At 49.7% G+C, this 15483-nt stretch overlaps 2 protein-coding genes across 3 annotated transcripts in view; one reads left to right on the forward strand and one right to left on the reverse strand.

Moving 5' to 3' along the window:
• Positions 1 to 5591: 5591 nt before the first annotated feature.
• LOC137849340 (protein lev-9-like) lies at positions 5592 to 12336 on the reverse strand. Its single transcript, XM_068668890.1, has 5 exons — positions 12013 to 12336; positions 10169 to 10357; positions 7686 to 7815; positions 7357 to 7536; positions 5592 to 7099 (listed from the first exon to the last, which is right to left on the reverse strand). Exons 1-5 carry the CDS (start codon positions 12188 to 12190, stop codon positions 6886 to 6888), a joined length of 891 nt encoding a protein of 296 aa, XP_068524991.1. The 5' UTR covers positions 12191 to 12336; the 3' UTR covers positions 5592 to 6885.
• LOC137849339 (solute carrier family 23 member 1-like) overlaps positions 9568 to 15483 on the forward strand; it is a 30222-nt gene continuing 24306 nt past the window's right edge. For both annotated transcript variants that reach the window (XM_068668887.1, XM_068668888.1), the window contains exon 1: positions 9568 to 9760. The gene's annotated coding sequence lies outside the window, so the exon portion shown is untranslated. The remainder of the gene's footprint in view (positions 9761 to 15483) is intronic.

Below are 15483 nucleotides of genomic sequence, written 5' to 3' on the forward strand. Positions count from 1 at the left end.
ATATTAGAATATGTGGCAAGAGAATTCTAGTTATGACTTGTTTCCTTCAGCATCTTCTCTTTTTTTTTTTTTAAAAAAAAAAAAAAAGGTGTAAAATATTTTCACTGTGCAGCAAGGGATGAAGAGCTCTCAGCATACAGAAAGCCTCCAACAAGCTCTTATGCATCCAGCCAGAGATCAGTTTTGGTATTTAAAACCAGCAACCTTATGCCTGAGTGCTGGATTGAAGTCTTTGCTGCATAGCTCATGAGAGATGGCTGGGAGCCTGAGCTACTACAAGTGCCTGTGCAAAGGATTTCTCACATGATGCCAGCTGTACAGTCTGGCTGCCCTCCTAAAATGTTCCCTGGGGGCAGGGGTGAGAAGGGGAATTCACAGCTCTGAACTGCGCTGGCATGGAGAGCAGTCCTGAGCTGCTGGGCTGGGGAAGCCAGCCTCCTGCTGTCAGCTCTTGGACCTGCACGAAGTTACTCTAAACATCCTGCTTTACAAACCCACTTGGTGCTTCTGCTCTTACCTGCATTACTCTTGGTGCTGTATTTGCTGTCTGAGGGCTGAACTGAACGCAGGGAAGCAGCGGGGGAAACCAGCGTCTGGAGCTGGTGCTGGGGGCTTCTCTCCCCAACTTGTTACAGATACTTCTCTTTAGCCAGGTTCTCTTCCTTACCCTGAAAACAAGCAAAGCTTGCAACTCTTAAAGTAGCTGCAATTGCTTCCTATTTCACACAGCAATTTCATGAAACTTGGTACCTTCATCATTTCCTGATTTGTCTCCTTGGCAGTTCAGGATGGACTGAAGGAAAACTGTGCCTGTGGTCTATTACCTCTAAAGAGAGGCTTCAGCTGTTCAGGAGAGAGCTTGTTCCCTGCTGCTGTATGATAGTTTGTGGTTGGCCTGCTGACAAACTTAGTACAATAAATTTTGTAACCAGAATGGCTCTTCTGTCTGGTACTCCCCCTTCTGCCCCACCACCCATAAAGAAAGATATTTGCTGGGTAACACTGGTGTTGTAACCCTAAACTGTATCAGTGCTTAGGTGGACAGTGGGGTGGCTTGTGCTTCTACTACCCTATTTTTAATCTACTCTCTGGTGCTAATTCCTGTGCCCTTGCTTGGGAAACTACCTGGCATTTCACTCTGCTCAGCTGTGAGGGGCTCTGCTAATTTCTCTCAAAGATTTTGGTGGACTGTTCTTACTGCAAGTAATTCTGTACAGGGACCATTACCAAAAGGAGGAAGTTATGCATCTGTTTTGTCCTTGTGATTATCTCAGCGTGTGGCCTGTTCTTGTTACACATATTATGAACGTGTGCAGCTCTTGCATTAAGCCCAGGAAGGTGCGTGACTGAAAGCATGGTCACCCTGGTCAGCAACGCATTTGAAAGATGTCTGGTAGAGATAAGTTGAAGAAAGAGGATGGATCTGACTCCTCCAAAACTAGTATGAATGTGTGCTGAGGGGAGGAAGGGAATTATTAGCAGTGAATGTGTTGGTATTGGTTCTGCTGCATTTTCAAGGAGCTCTGTTACGGTGTAGTAATTCTGGGGTCAACAGTACTGGGACGATACCACAGGTTTATAGCTCCCTTGTAATAAGGAAACTGCAAATCTCTGGAGTTACAGCAAGGAGTATGGCACCTCCTAGGTAAGGTGAAGAGCCCTTGAATGAATTTCCTTTCCATCCGTAACATCCGTTTCCTACTCCCCCATCAGGTGTGAGCAGCTGTCCCCCTGTCAATGCGGCGTCCCAACAGGGCTGCTCTAACCATACTTAAAGCACCTTTGCCAACTTCTGTGATAGTTTTAAATCGTGAAGTTGAGTGGTTTGTACTCAAGTTCTTTAACCCATAATTTTAGTTTTCTCTTCCCCAATCATAGACTCTGTTCTGCAAAAAGCTTTTATCTGAAATGCTTGTGTAATTGTAGTCATTCAGGATACAGGATTGATTTTAGGGCCAATGCAGTGATCTACAGTTCTGTAAAGCTGATCATGCTGCTGTGGACGCTTCTTTGGCTTGAGCACATTATTCCGTGGGGTAGTAGGGGGAAGGTATGCACCAATTTCCTCCCTCACCCTTGCAAGAGAGCTTAGAAAAATACCCTTGAAAAAAAGATCACAGACCAGTTACCTGGTGATTCTCGTCTGTCACTACTCAGAATGCATGGTGTAAGTTGTAAAGGGGCTTGGGTTTGCTGTTGGTCTCTAGCATATGTAAATCCACTGAGTGGTGGGTACTGTACTGCCTGGGACTAATCCCTTTGGGGAAAGCTGTAGTGCTGGAATAAAAACTCTCTAAAAACTCTCACTACTCAGAATTGAGGCCTCTCGAGCACTGAGAGGTGACACAGTGCTTCAGGGGTTGCACTGGAGCTGTCACGAGCCCTACCTGAAGGGGTCATAGGCTCTGCTAGCTTCCTAAGGGGAATGAGCTCTAGCAGGCGTGAATTTTCAGTGCTCACAATGCGGAGATGGTGTGCAGTGCTGTTTGCCATGAATGTGTGTCTGTTAACAACAGCTGCTGCTTTATATCTTCTAGCACTGTGTGAATATGTGTCTAGCTACAGAAATGCTTTCCACTTCACTGATACGTTATCAGGTTTTCATGTTGAATGTGCCTGTAGTAACTGTAAGGGCTGGTGTTCCTTCCTCTCCTCCCAAATCCCAACACCTCTTTTTCCCTTGCAACATTCCTCTGATGGGAAACAGCTCTCAGGTCCTCTTCTATTTAAGGCTTTTGCTGTAAACCAAGCTCCTAAGAGGGAAGAGTTGATGTGTTGTCATAGCTTTGGGATACAGTGTCAGAAACGGTGTAACCTCAGTACATTTTGATCTACATGTGAGAGCACTGTATATGAGCAAGATCTTCATCTTCCCTTCTTTCTGGGGTTTGCCTTTGCCCTAGGCCTACTGCTGTTAGGTTTATGTGGTAAAGTGAAGGCTCCTGAGATGGAAATGTCCAAACGAAGCTCCTGCCCTACAAGTACAGGGACACAGAGACACTTGTGGGGATGCAGAAGTCCATACTTATGTACAGTGGAGGTTCAAGGTCAGCTTGGCGATCCTGGCAGTAACAGATTTGTCACTGGCTTTGCTGATGAAAATGCACTGGTTCAGGGTGGGGCTGATGCAGTAATGCTAGGTGTGGTAAAATCGTCTGAACAAAGGTGTTGTCACTGGAGGAAAGCAATATAGAAAACTTGTTAATGTAAGCCACCCGTGGGAGGTGATGTGCCTGACCTCTGGTGCTCCACGAGTCCATCTCCTGGAACACAAATGAGATGCGGTCTTTCAAGTGGGGCACAGTCATTGCATGCACTCTCTCCTGGGAAATCTTGCCTGATTACTATTTCTTCCCTCTAGTACTCAAACTTTTAAATTTTACCAATCTTTTGCCCTCTCAGCAATGTCTGGCAGAGGTTTGCTATTATTTTCAGGACCACAATGAATGCTTCTTGGGATTTCATAGCTTTAACATTTCATTGTTACAGGTCCCAGCATTAACCTTGCCCAGATCTTCAGAGGGGGTCTGAAACGTCTTCTGTCAATGCTGACAGTCCACAGAAGGCTGATGCAGTGAGCTTATCTGAGGAATTTAAAGCTGTGACCCAAACTTGTTAGCTGTTTCTAAATAAGCATGCAGGCTGAGGTTTCACAGTGTGGGATCTCAAGCTTAATATCCTGTTTAAAAAAGAAATGAGGATGCGTTCTCTGTTCGAGCACTAAGCTGGGAGTGACTGATTGCCTTGTCTGCTTGGGACAGAAATTGGCAATGAGACAACCTTGCAGCCATCTCCATCCTTCCTCAGTTGGTTTCCTCCACCTGTGTATTGGACACTGCATAAATATAATTAAAATGGTTGGGTATTGCTTTGGATACTGCATAAAATATTACAGCTAAACCTCTTGGGGCTACAGCTTCCCTGTAGGTAGGCCTACAGGGATCTGAGCTGGAAATCCTGTGCCCTAGTGTGGAGAATGTCAGTTTGTCTTGTGCTTGGCAGGGGAAAGTGGTGGGAAGGGCAGGCCTACCCCGGTGAGGAAGGGTTAGGTAGATGGTGGCTCCGAGGAGAACCGCCAAACTGTGGTGAGAAGGTGTGTGACTACAGGCCTGGGAGGGATTTTTCCTTTCAGTTCACAAATTACTTGAAGCTTCTACATAGCTACCTTCCTCCTCCTTCCTCTGGGCAAATAAAAGTAAGTGGTGATTCCTGTTGCCTTCCTGGGGTGAAGCCAAGCAGGGCTCTTCACTACGTGAGCTCAGCCCTTTGCTGTGCTGGTGTGGTGCAAGGTGAGAAGGAACCGAGGCACAGATGAAGGGATTGATAGGGAAACTTGTGGTAGAGTTGGGCTTCCTGCCCTCAACCCAGCTTTCTTCCATTGGTTTTGGTTCCCTGCCAGTCTGAGACAAATTTCAAGGAAGGCCTCTCTGTTCCTCCCACTAGAGGATCTGCTGGTGGAGCCAAGTCTTGGGATCAACTTTTTTTTGTGGTAGAAATCTTAACTTTTAAAAAAAAAAAAAAAAAAAAAAAAAAAAAAGTCAGGTGAATGTTACCCCTAAAGAAACTTTTCAATTTTGTCAGGTAAATAATTTTTTTAAAATATCAGTCATATCAAATGCTTGTTTCAAGTTGACATTTTTCTCGGTATGAAAAACTACTGTGTCAGTTTATTGAAAATGTTAACTTTTTGTTGTGACACTTCAGAATCGGCATCTTTCTGGACATGTTTGGCAAAAGATTTTATATCTGAGATGTGCGTCACTGCAGTTTGCAGTGAAAGCAGGTGTCAATCTCTATGTAGCAAAGAAAAATAAAAAAATCCCACTTTTTTTTTTTTGTAAAGCCTTGCTTGGATCCAAGGAAAAGTGAACTCTGAATGTGCCCCAACTGTATTTTTTTTTTTTCCCACAAAGATCTTGGATAGAAGAGAAACTGTAATTAATTTAATTTTTTTCTTTAAACCATGATAGGGGAGAGGAAAAGAAGAGAAAGATACATATATATAAAAAAAAAACTCATTACCTTCTTCTGTTCCTTTTTTTTTTTTTTCTTTTCTGGTTTCATCTACCTTCATACAAGAGCAAGAAACTGGGAAACACTGTTCCCAGAGCAGATCCTGTGCTGAATCTGTCGAAAGTTGCTGCTGTTTCCTGACAAGCAAGTGTGTTTTCTGCAAGAGCTCTGTGCAGAAATTCCTCTGTTGGAGAGCACTTTGGGACAACTCTGGGAGCGCTGCACAGGCCTCATGCTTATTGGGGACTGCCTCAGAGTGTCTCTGCAGTCTGCTTGTGGGGCCATGCGTTAGGCTTGGTTGGAAAGAGGGTGAGGAGAAAAGGGTAAGGTTAGGTCAGGAGACAAAGGGAAACACAGGGCAAGTCTCGTTTTTTCTGTCCTTTCTGCAGCTTCAGTTTTGTGGGAGTGAAAAGATTTTCTTCCTTGCAGTGTGGTTACCAGTAAGTGGCCACTTCAGGAGTCATCCTCTTATGAAAGGGACTGTACAAGCTTTAGCACCTGCTGCCTCCCCCCATTGACAGCCAGCCCCCAGACCAGTCTTTCTGCTGTGTGGTGGTGTGAAAAGAAGACATAAAAAGTAGAATTGGGAGATATTCCTTTATTATTACTACAAATAGAAAAAGTGCCCCTAGCCTTCTTTCCAGGGAGAAGCAGCAGTCTTTCCAGGGGGGTCTACCAAGTAGGTCTTGCATTTATCACAAAAATGTGCTACCTTGCATCTTTTCAAGGAAAGAAGCCTTAATTAAATGTAAAGCAAAAGTTGATGGAAACTGAGTTGGCAGCCTAAAACTCCCAGGCTTTGTAGCAGGGCATTTTGAGTTTGTATCTTTGAGTGCTGGATGGTAGCGATGCTCGTGGTTCAAGTTCTGGGTGTTTGTTCTTATTCCCTGCCCTGTGCATCTGGCAGCTCTGGGGCTGCCAGCACCTCTCTAATTCAGTAGTCACTCCCGAGATATGAAGAGCATCCCTGCGCACTTGTGAGCTTGTGTTCCTCAAGCCCGGTGTGCCCAGCATGTGTCAGGCACGTTATCTATGCCAGGTCTGCTGGCCAGGCTCTGTGGGTGGTTGCCTGGGATGTGCCCCTAAGTTTCCATGCAGGAAATCCTGGACAGAATTATGGGTGTTGTTGCCTTCTGAATGCAAACTACAGTACTTATGCTAGCTCTTCAGGCACTGCTGTTGGTCCTGATACATGTGATGTGAATTTCTAATGCAGGAGAAAAGCAATGAAAAATCCCAGGTTGTTTTAAATGTGCTAGGTCTTTTGTACTAAGGACAAATTCGTGTTTTCCTCTTGACTGGTTATCTTTACCCACTTGTCATTGCATCTTGCAAGTCCAAGATTGACTACAGCGATGGGAGGATGTTGCAAGTTCTGAACAACAGGAAAAACTTTAAATCTCAGCCTCCATTCAAGTGCAATGAATTGCAAATGCTTCCACTTATCTAATGACATAGATTCCTTGTTCTGGTAACTGGCACTCGCTGTTCACTTTCAGCCTTTAAAGGAGCCCCAAACAGCAAATCAGGCTCTTGTGTTTAAAACCTGAAACTCTGCACGTGCTCAGCCTCTGACTTAAACTGGGGCTGTTCTAACTCGGCTTCATGCATCTCACCCAAATGATCAATTAAGAAGCCGGTAACCCAGGCATTTCTTTGAAATGTGCACTTCAGGACACAGGGGAAACAATAAAAGGATTGTATCAAAAAAGCCTTTCAACATGGAGCGTCCAATTTTCTCCATTTGAAAACCCAGGTGCAGTAATTGGCTCTTGTCAATTTCTGAGCTCTGTGGGGCTTCAAGGAATTGATCTTTTAAGGAGAAAAAAAAAAAAAAGGGGGCAGGGGGCATTTGACTGACAGTTTAAATTTTCAAACCGGCCTCCCAAACTTGTGCAGGAGCTGGTGGTCTTCGTAGCTTCTGTAGCAGGCGGGGGGCAGGCCCCGGGTGAGGTCGATGCAGTCAGGTCCCAGGGGCAGCAGCAGGCGGTGGGGTGCTGCGGGGGGCTGCGCTGCCCAGGGGGGCAGGAGGTGTGCTGCGGGGTGTGCGCTCTGCAGGGGCAGCTTTGGCAGGTTTTCTGAGCTCCTGGCAAAGGCAAGAAGGAGAGAGGGCTGTGAGTGGGGTCGCAGCACCCAAGGGAGCCTGCAGCCCACCAAGGCTGTGCCGCCTTGGGTTAGCTGAGACGGACTTAGGGAAGGAGGGCATTTCAGGATGCTAAGGGTCGGAGGGGTAGGGGGGTGAATGCCCAGGCGCTGCAGCTTTCACCTCCACCTGCTGCTGCCCCCAGCCCCTCCGGCACGGTGCGGGGGGCTGCGGGCAGTGCCCGTGGGGCTGCTCCCTACCTTTGGCAGGCCAGGTTACTGCAGCCCGCGTGTGCCCCCGTGCTCACGGCGCTGCAGAGGGCTGGCAGGCGGTAGTCGCGGCGGTGGTGCTGCTGCCTCAGCCTCCCCAGGGCTCTCCTCCCGCTCTCCGCCGCCGAGGGGCCGCGCTCCCATCGTCCGCCCTTCCTGCGGGGCTGCTGCCTGCAGGGGGACAGCCGCAGCACAGCCGCCTGCCCGCACCCCGGCCCCCCATCCCACAAGCCCGCCTTGCCCCCTGCTGTCCTCTGCCCCCTCCACCGAGGCTGTGTCAGCCCGGCCCTCCCTCCCTCCCGGCCCGGCCCCGCACTCACCCCGGGCCTCGGCTCCTCCGCGCCCGCTCCCGCCAGCAGCAGACGGCGAAGGCGGCGGCCAGCGCCGCGATGACGGCTCCGCTCACCAGCGAGGCGGCGACGGCCAGGCGGGAGCCCGCCTGCGGGACGGCTGCGGGCAGAGGCAGAGCGGGACGGGTTGACCAGGCGGCCGAGGCCGTGCGGCCCCCGGGGGGGCTTCTCCCCGTGCGGCGCCCCGGCCGTCGAGCCGCGGCCGCCTTGCCCCAAAGGGTGAGGGAACCGCCGAGACCCCCCCCATCCCCTCCCCGGGCAATTAATTGCTGTATAGGGGTTGTGGGAGCGTCACAAAATGGCGCTGGTCAATAAACAAAAGGTTTATGAAAAAAATAAAGGCTTCTAAAGTAGTATTTTGTGGTTCAAATTAAATAAAGTAATTGTCTGTGACAGCAAACAGCGCTTCTGGTATGTCCTGCATAAAGCACGAAGGTAGCATGAACTAAACTCCAATTAAACATATGGTAACTGTTGGTTTTTACCTCGAACGCATATTTTGCTTAGCCATTCTTTTGGGGGAAAAAAAATGAAAAAAAGGTTAAGGAAACACAGCTATCTGAAAGGAAAATGGGCTCTCGAGGTGGCTTTTCTATAAAGAATCCCTTGGCAACTTCAGTGGGTGCAGTGCGCCGACTGCCGAGTTCCCTGGGACAGGTGGACAGGGTGGGATCGCTGCCCGCACTGAGGAGGATGGCTGGAAGGATCGGGTGAATTGCGTTGTGATCAAACCCTACTGGGAAGCTAAATGACGTCTGCGTTGTAAACATCTGAAGTTAGGGATGTGGCTCCCTCCCCAAGGTCAAAATAATAGGAAAGCATTTGCTTGCATCAGCAAAAATAGTACGTTTTCAAAGTAATAAAATACACAGATTCAAAAAAACCTTCAACCTTACCACACTTACGAAACAACCAAACTATGACTTCAGAAAGCACAGAGATTTGTTTTTTGTTTCAAAGAGAAATGCGGCGTGTATGAGTTTTTTTTTCCTTGAAACTGTTTTTAAACCTCTTTATTTGTGTTAACCTGAAATGTGATTTAAAACTGCGGGTTGGCTTTTTTTTGGCTCACTGAAGATGTTTCTGCATGAGGCAGCGTACAAGCTGCACCGCCTGTTTAGAGCTGGGAAGATAAGGTTTGCTAATGAGGGTTTTACTGCAGGACTGCGTGTAAACTATGGCAACAAAGTTCATTACTTTTATTTTGCTACGATTGCCTTTACGAACAGAAGACACTCACTGGCTATCAACAAATTTTACAGCTCTGAATTGATGGGGAATTGCTTTATTTGTGTTTGTGTTTAAAGAGCAAGCTACTTGTGTTGTTTTAGGGGTTGAGCTGAAGCCTCTTCCAGTGCAGGACCTGCTGAGATGTTCTGCAGTTGAAGCACATTTCTAATTTGACTTTTATGAGATGTCACCTTTTCAAAATGGATTTGCTTGTCTTGAGCAAGTGAAGGAGAAGCAGCAAAAGCTCTTAGACCTTTTCCATTTAAAACTTTTTTAGCCAGCTGTTGCACTACAGGTTTGCTTATAGATGTTTTTTGAAAGGGCCCCTAAGGTCTTTAATTCTCGTCGGCCAGCATGAGCAATATAGTTTATGCATAGCTATATAGTATTTACCACTTCTGTGTTTTTGCTTGTTGCTGCAAAAATAAATAACTTTCTTGAGGACAATTTTCCTGAAATCATTTTATGTAGGCACACGATTCCCAGTGCATGAGGGAGAGCTTTTAAAGCAATACAGACTTTGTTCTTTCGGCATTAAGCCATTAGTTCTTGATGAGCTCATAACAGAAAAAAAAAAAAAGGGCCATTTGCTTCACATGTACTTTTATAAAGATCATGTGTTGGGTTATTACAAAGTTCATCTTTCTTCCTGCTGAAATGTTTTGGCTGTGAATTGGAGACCCTGTGCCTGGCACCTGGAGCCGAATGGAAGCTGGTACCAGGTTTTGACCAGCCTTGGTGACTTCTGTAGCAGTTAGTGTGAGCAAGAGAACGCCTGGTTAATGGTCTGGACACAGGAGTTGAACGCGCACTAAGTAAGTTTTTGGATGACAGTAACTTAGTAGGAGCTGTTGACTGAGGGGAGGCTTCATGACGGCCTGCAGCTCGCTCATGAGGGGAGTGAAGGGGCGGGCGCTGGGGGCTTGGGGGACAGCTAGGTCACAGCATTGCACCAGCTTACACAGCTCATTAAATGCTCCTGCAAGCACCCCACTGAAAGCATTGTGTTTCACTGGTGCTGATGGCCACCAGCTGGGTGGAGCTGGACCTCTGCTGTCCCCTCTCAGGGTGACTGGGGCCCAGTTTTATGGGGCCCACTGGCTGAGATTGGAGAGGACCACTGGTTAGCAAAAGGATGGAGGTCTCATGCACCTAGCTGAAACCCTACAGGAGAGCAGAAGGGCTGGCACTGCTGGGGCTGGGTTTGCCGGCGGGCTCCTTACCCTCACAGCGGGGCTCGGGGTGGCTCCAGGATGGGGCACTCTCTGGGTGGAGGCAGGACAGCCTCTCGCTGCCCACCAGCTGATAGCCCTCCTCGCACCAGTACACGACCACCGAGCCCAAGGAGACGCCTGAGCCTCTGTCCACATAGTAGTGTCCGTGGCGTGGCGTGGGCAGAGCTGTGCACTGCGCTGGGGGAGAAGGGTAGAAATTAAGGGCGGGTGGTGGCAAAGCCCCCCACGGCGTGATGCCTTTGAAATGGCTGCCCGTCCCCTGTGTCACTCCTGGAGGTCCCCCAAGGCTCTAGGATTTTTTTGCATAACCCTAAAGCAGGGACATAGAAGTCTAATGCCTGTTTGGGAAGTAAGTCTCCCAGTTGCAAACTCTGTACTGTGAGGTGTTCCTGACCAGCAGAATTGGGACCAGAAGGTTACAGAATGCGGGCAGGGTACAAAGAGTGACCCTTCAAAGAGTCATCTTTAAGGGACCCTTAAAAGGGTCACCCTTCCTTAAAAGGAAGGGAATAGGCTTTTCTAATACCCCAAACAGCCAAGGAAGTTAGACTCTGGGAGAATATTATTGGGTTGAACTCAAACCAGTAAAAAATACTAGTTTGTGCTGTGGAAGGATACCTTTTCCATTCCAGCTTTTAATTTTTATTTTATTTATTTATTTATTTTTACCCACAACTGTTCAAAACTACCCAGTTATTTTGTTTAGGTCATGCTTTTTGCAATGCACCCCTTGTGTCTGACTGCACCCCTTTGTTCTGACTCCCAAAAGCATGCCAGTCTGGATGTATGCTTGCAAAAAACACAGATATCCCAACACAAGGCAAAGGAAATGTAGATGGGTAGATTCTTGTGTAACAGATATTATCAGCATCAACATCCTTGATTAAAGGAAGACATTGGTCAGAAAGCTTAGCCAAGCTTAAAGCATACAGGTAAAAACTTGCTATGTTTAGTTTTTGAGGTAAATTCAAAGTGCAGCAGTAAAGTTAATACAAGAGAGCCTTGTTTTGCCTCTGGTTTTGCTGAGATGATGTCAGAGGGGCTGACAAGAAAGCATCAAGTTGGGTAAGATCAGACTTTCTCTGGGTCCATCAATGTTATTAAGAGGTAATAGATGCCTCTATATGCATAAATTTAGCAGTGGTAGGGACATTGCCAGGATGCCTAGACTGGACCTGTTCTATGGTTAAATTGTCTGTCACTGGCTAGGACCTTTCCCAACAATCCCTAGTGACACTGTGAGAATGAGGTGGTTTGGGGACTGTTCCCAACACGCACTTTGGAAACAACATGAAGTGGACAGAGGTTTGGGAAGGTGAACAATACAGCACCAGGCAGTACGTGCCCTGTGGCAGCCCTAATGCCATGCACCCCTCACTGAGGAGCTGCACCTGCTCTGCTCTAGGAAGCTGATTAAAAACCATAATGACCTGCAGCATTTGGAGATTACATGTATTTGTTGCTTTTAACAAATCTCCATCCTCATTTTTTCCTGAGGGCCACAGCTCAGCCCATAGGGACAGGGATGTGTTTAGTGAGCTTGTCCCCTGGCCAGAGAGCTGGCCCGTTGTGATATGTGTAGAGATTAACATGGAAGAGAGCTTTTCTCTGTCAGGAAGGCAGTTAAGCGTTGTTTCCTTCCCATGCCTGCAACCCTGCCTCTGACGTGACATATCCCTCCCAGAGCCCACAACTGCTGCAGCCCCTACACGTGCTCTATGTGCCCTCTGCAGAAGCACCCACGTGCCATTGCAGAGGTGTCCCAGTGCCTCTCGCGCTGTACCGTGGGGAACCCAGCAGCCCGAGAGGAAGGCAAATATTTGCTCGAGTACCTGAGATGTTGCTGTGCACGTAGGTCCCGTTGTCAGAGTCTCTGGGCAGCCCCTTCAAGACGGGTCCTGCACTGGGCAAAGCGGTCCTGGGCCCAGCAGCACTGCTCCGGGCAACACTCAGGCAACTCCAAGGCAATAGGCAAAAAGCGATGCATTTTCCAAACCTTTGTCCCGTCATGGTTTGGGGAAACACAGCATCCTTGAGCAGCCCTCTGTCCTGCACGCCTGTGCTTTCCCTTTGCTTCTGAGCAGGAATCAGCTGGGCTCTTAAGGCGTTAAGCCCTGAGCAGCACAGCTAGCAGCTGTTCTCCTCCCCGCAGGCACAAGCTCTCCATCCCTGCTCCTAGAACTGCCAGCCCAACTCCAGCTGCACACTGCTTCTCTCTGTCCCCCTCCCACCCAGGCTGGGCTCCTGAAGCCTCCCCGCACCCCACGACCCACTCCCCCAGCCCCACGTTGTGGGCTGGGCAGAGCTGCTCTGAGCTCTGCCCAAAACCAGGCAGCTGTAAGGGAGCAAGAGACAGCAAGTGCCTGGGGTCCATCTTTTACTGCTCCCTCCTGCAGGGACTCGCTGTCATCATCTCCCCAACCATCTTGGCTTCCCCAGGTGCTGGAGCAATGCGTTGGGAACCCTCCTCCTCCTCCTCCTCCTCTTCCTCTTCCTCCTCCTCCTACTCCTCCTGTTCATCTGCCCACTGACAGCAGCCAGTGCTAGGTATCAAACTGCCCTGCTGTTTTTTTGCAAAGAGCTGCTGAGACCCCTGGGCAGCAGCCCCTCCCATGCACATTTTTTCCCTCCTGCCACAGCCCAGGGTTGATTTTCTGTAAACAACAGTGGAGCTGGATGTGTGCTGCCACAGTCAAAGTGGTTTTGTAGCAGCAATTCTGCCCGCCGCTGTGGGAACCACAGAGAAATCTCTTTTCCCTTTTCCTTGGGCTTTCCCCCACACAGCATCTCTCTTGGCCTACTTTGTGATGTTTTATAACTGGAGAGGCCGCAGTAGTGACCAGCTCCTGCCTTCTGGTTTGTAAGTCACCATTGCCTGCCTCCACCTGCCTGACCCCCTGCACAGGGCTGAGGTGCCCCACACTGCCCCAGCACTCCAGACCATGATGTTCAGGAGCAGGCAATGCCTCCATGCCCAGGCCTTGCCCAGCGGCCACAATACCAGGTGTGTAACCAGCAGGACTTTGTGCTGGTTGCTGGCACATCCCCTGCTGTGGCTGCCTTATCTCCTTCCTGCAGCTCTCCCCTGCCCTGTGGGTTTCTGTGCCCCCTCACGCTGACACCAGGCAGTGCAGTCATGCTTCAGCCCTCCTTGCATTGCCCGGGGATCTCTTGTTACCGCCTTGGGTCTTTTTACCAGTGCACACCCTAATCCCACTCTGTCTGCCTGTCAGAAACCTCTTTACATCTTTGCCTCTGCTGGCACCTCACTGGCTTCTTTCCAGGGGATTTATTTGCTGTCTCAGGAAAACTTCTTTCAGCCTCCCATGACTCATAATGATCTTGCTTGAAAACAACGGTATTTTCTTCCCTTTCTTGGCTAATCCATCTAAACTGTGAGCTTTCTTGGCTCCCTTAGGAGAGCGGGATGGGGGGGCCTATCACCCCCCGCTAGCAGAGACCCTGCCTGGCTGGGTGAATATCGCTGCTTGCTTGCTTTTTGTCTGCCTGGACTTTCTCTGGCCACACCAGTGGGGCTCTAGGGGTAGCCCAACCACTGCCAGCATGAGGATGGGTCCAGGGCATGGTCCTCTGTCCCCTTTCCTGCCACTGGAGGTGTCCCTGCACTAAATAGCTGGGGACCCAGCTTGTGCCACAAGCATGGCCCCTGTCACAGCGCCAGTGTCCCCATGTCACATGCTGAGGAACGAATGGGCTCAGCGTGGCCCTGGGGACACAATAACCACGCTTGAGCTTGTGCTCAAATTGCTGCATAGATGACAGGGATTATTCCTTTGCTAATGCTCTAAAGAGCTATTCCAGAGCCTGAAGGAGATGAAGGGGCTTATTATTGTGGAATTAATACCCTGCCAAGGAGGGATTTCGGCGCCGTTCCCCGCACCCAGCTTTTGGGTGCCAGCAGCCTGTGCTGAACCAGGAGCTGGGCACCAGGCTGTGGAGGCCCCAGAGCCTGGCTGGGGCTCGGGCATGGAGGAGCACATCCATGCCCTGGCTTGGAGAGGCCTTTCCTGGTGGGAAGAAAGGACGGGGCAGCTGCAGCCCTGGGGACTTGGCCAAGGCTCCCATCTTCCCTGTGGAGCAGAGCAGGGCTGGGCAGGCGATCTCCTTCAGGGCTGCTCCACCACAGCAGCCTGTGAGGCAAAATGCAGCTGCCAAAGCTGGCTCAGAGGACCCCGCACCTGCACTCAAGTTCTCTGCTGGTCTATGGGGATTCCCACTTAGGGATAAAGCTTTGCTTAGCCAAGGCGGTGTTTTCCCCTACTTCCTCCTGTGCCCCTTTGAACCTTTCAGATCCCTGCTCTGTAAAAATGCCCCTCGCATCCTCCCACCCTCATGGCTGTCCTGGAAGTCTTTCCCCACCTGTTGTTGCACTACAGCTTCAAACCCAGCACCCATCAGCTGCAGGGGCTCTCCCATCTCCCATCCCACATCCTCACCAGGCCAGGCTGCTGCCAGCCCAACGGGGTGGCAGACCTTGTCCCATCCCCATGCCCTGCCTCCCCTCACTCTGGTGCTCCTGGCCAGAGAAAGCAATTCCTCCCTTCCCCTGGCACAGGCAGCCAAGCAGAGGTGTGCTGCCGTCAGCACAGCACTGTGAAACTGAGGAGGTGTCTCCTTTCATCTCCTGTCAGTGTCTTGGCCCACACCCTCATACCAATCTCATTATTTTGGTAGAGCCTCCATCAGCTCTGTGGTTTGTTGTTGTGCTGCTTTGACACCAAAGACCACCGACCTAGAGAAGGGCAAACACTTTTCTTCTGCCTTGAGAGACAAGGATGTCTGGAGGGGGGTCATGGAGGAGTACAGGCAGATGAACGCTGAGGATAACCAGAAAAGATTATGTGGATTTGGTCACGGCGTGCCCCAGGGTATGGCTAGGCATGGAGTGCAGGTGGGGCAGGGGAGGTGAGCAGGAGCTCCCTTTGCCATGGGGAAACACTCTGTGACTGACACAGTGCCATGGCAGCAATGGGGTCCAAGACCCACTCCGAGAGTAGGGCTACAGGTCCAGCTGGAATAACAGCAGCAGGAGGAAAGAGGAAGACAGGGGTCAAGGCAGACTTGCTGTGGGAGCTGGGCGACTGTAGGGCTCTTGCTAGAAAAGAGCTGAATGAGCTTAAGCATTGCACAAAGCACAGGCGGTGTTGCTGCTTGACTAGAGCCTGTGCAATTTCACCGTGACGCTTGCTTTTGCTTGCACAGGAAAGTGGCGACAGGAATGTAGATGTGTGCCTCAGTGCCCCACTTGTCTTCTTGTCCTTTGGACAAGGAAAGGCAACCAA

Source organism: Anas acuta, chromosome 1, assembly GCF_963932015.1.
Source record: "Anas acuta chromosome 1, bAnaAcu1.1, whole genome shotgun sequence".
In the NCBI taxonomy this organism is placed as follows: Eukaryota; Metazoa; Chordata; class Aves; order Anseriformes; family Anatidae; genus Anas; species Anas acuta.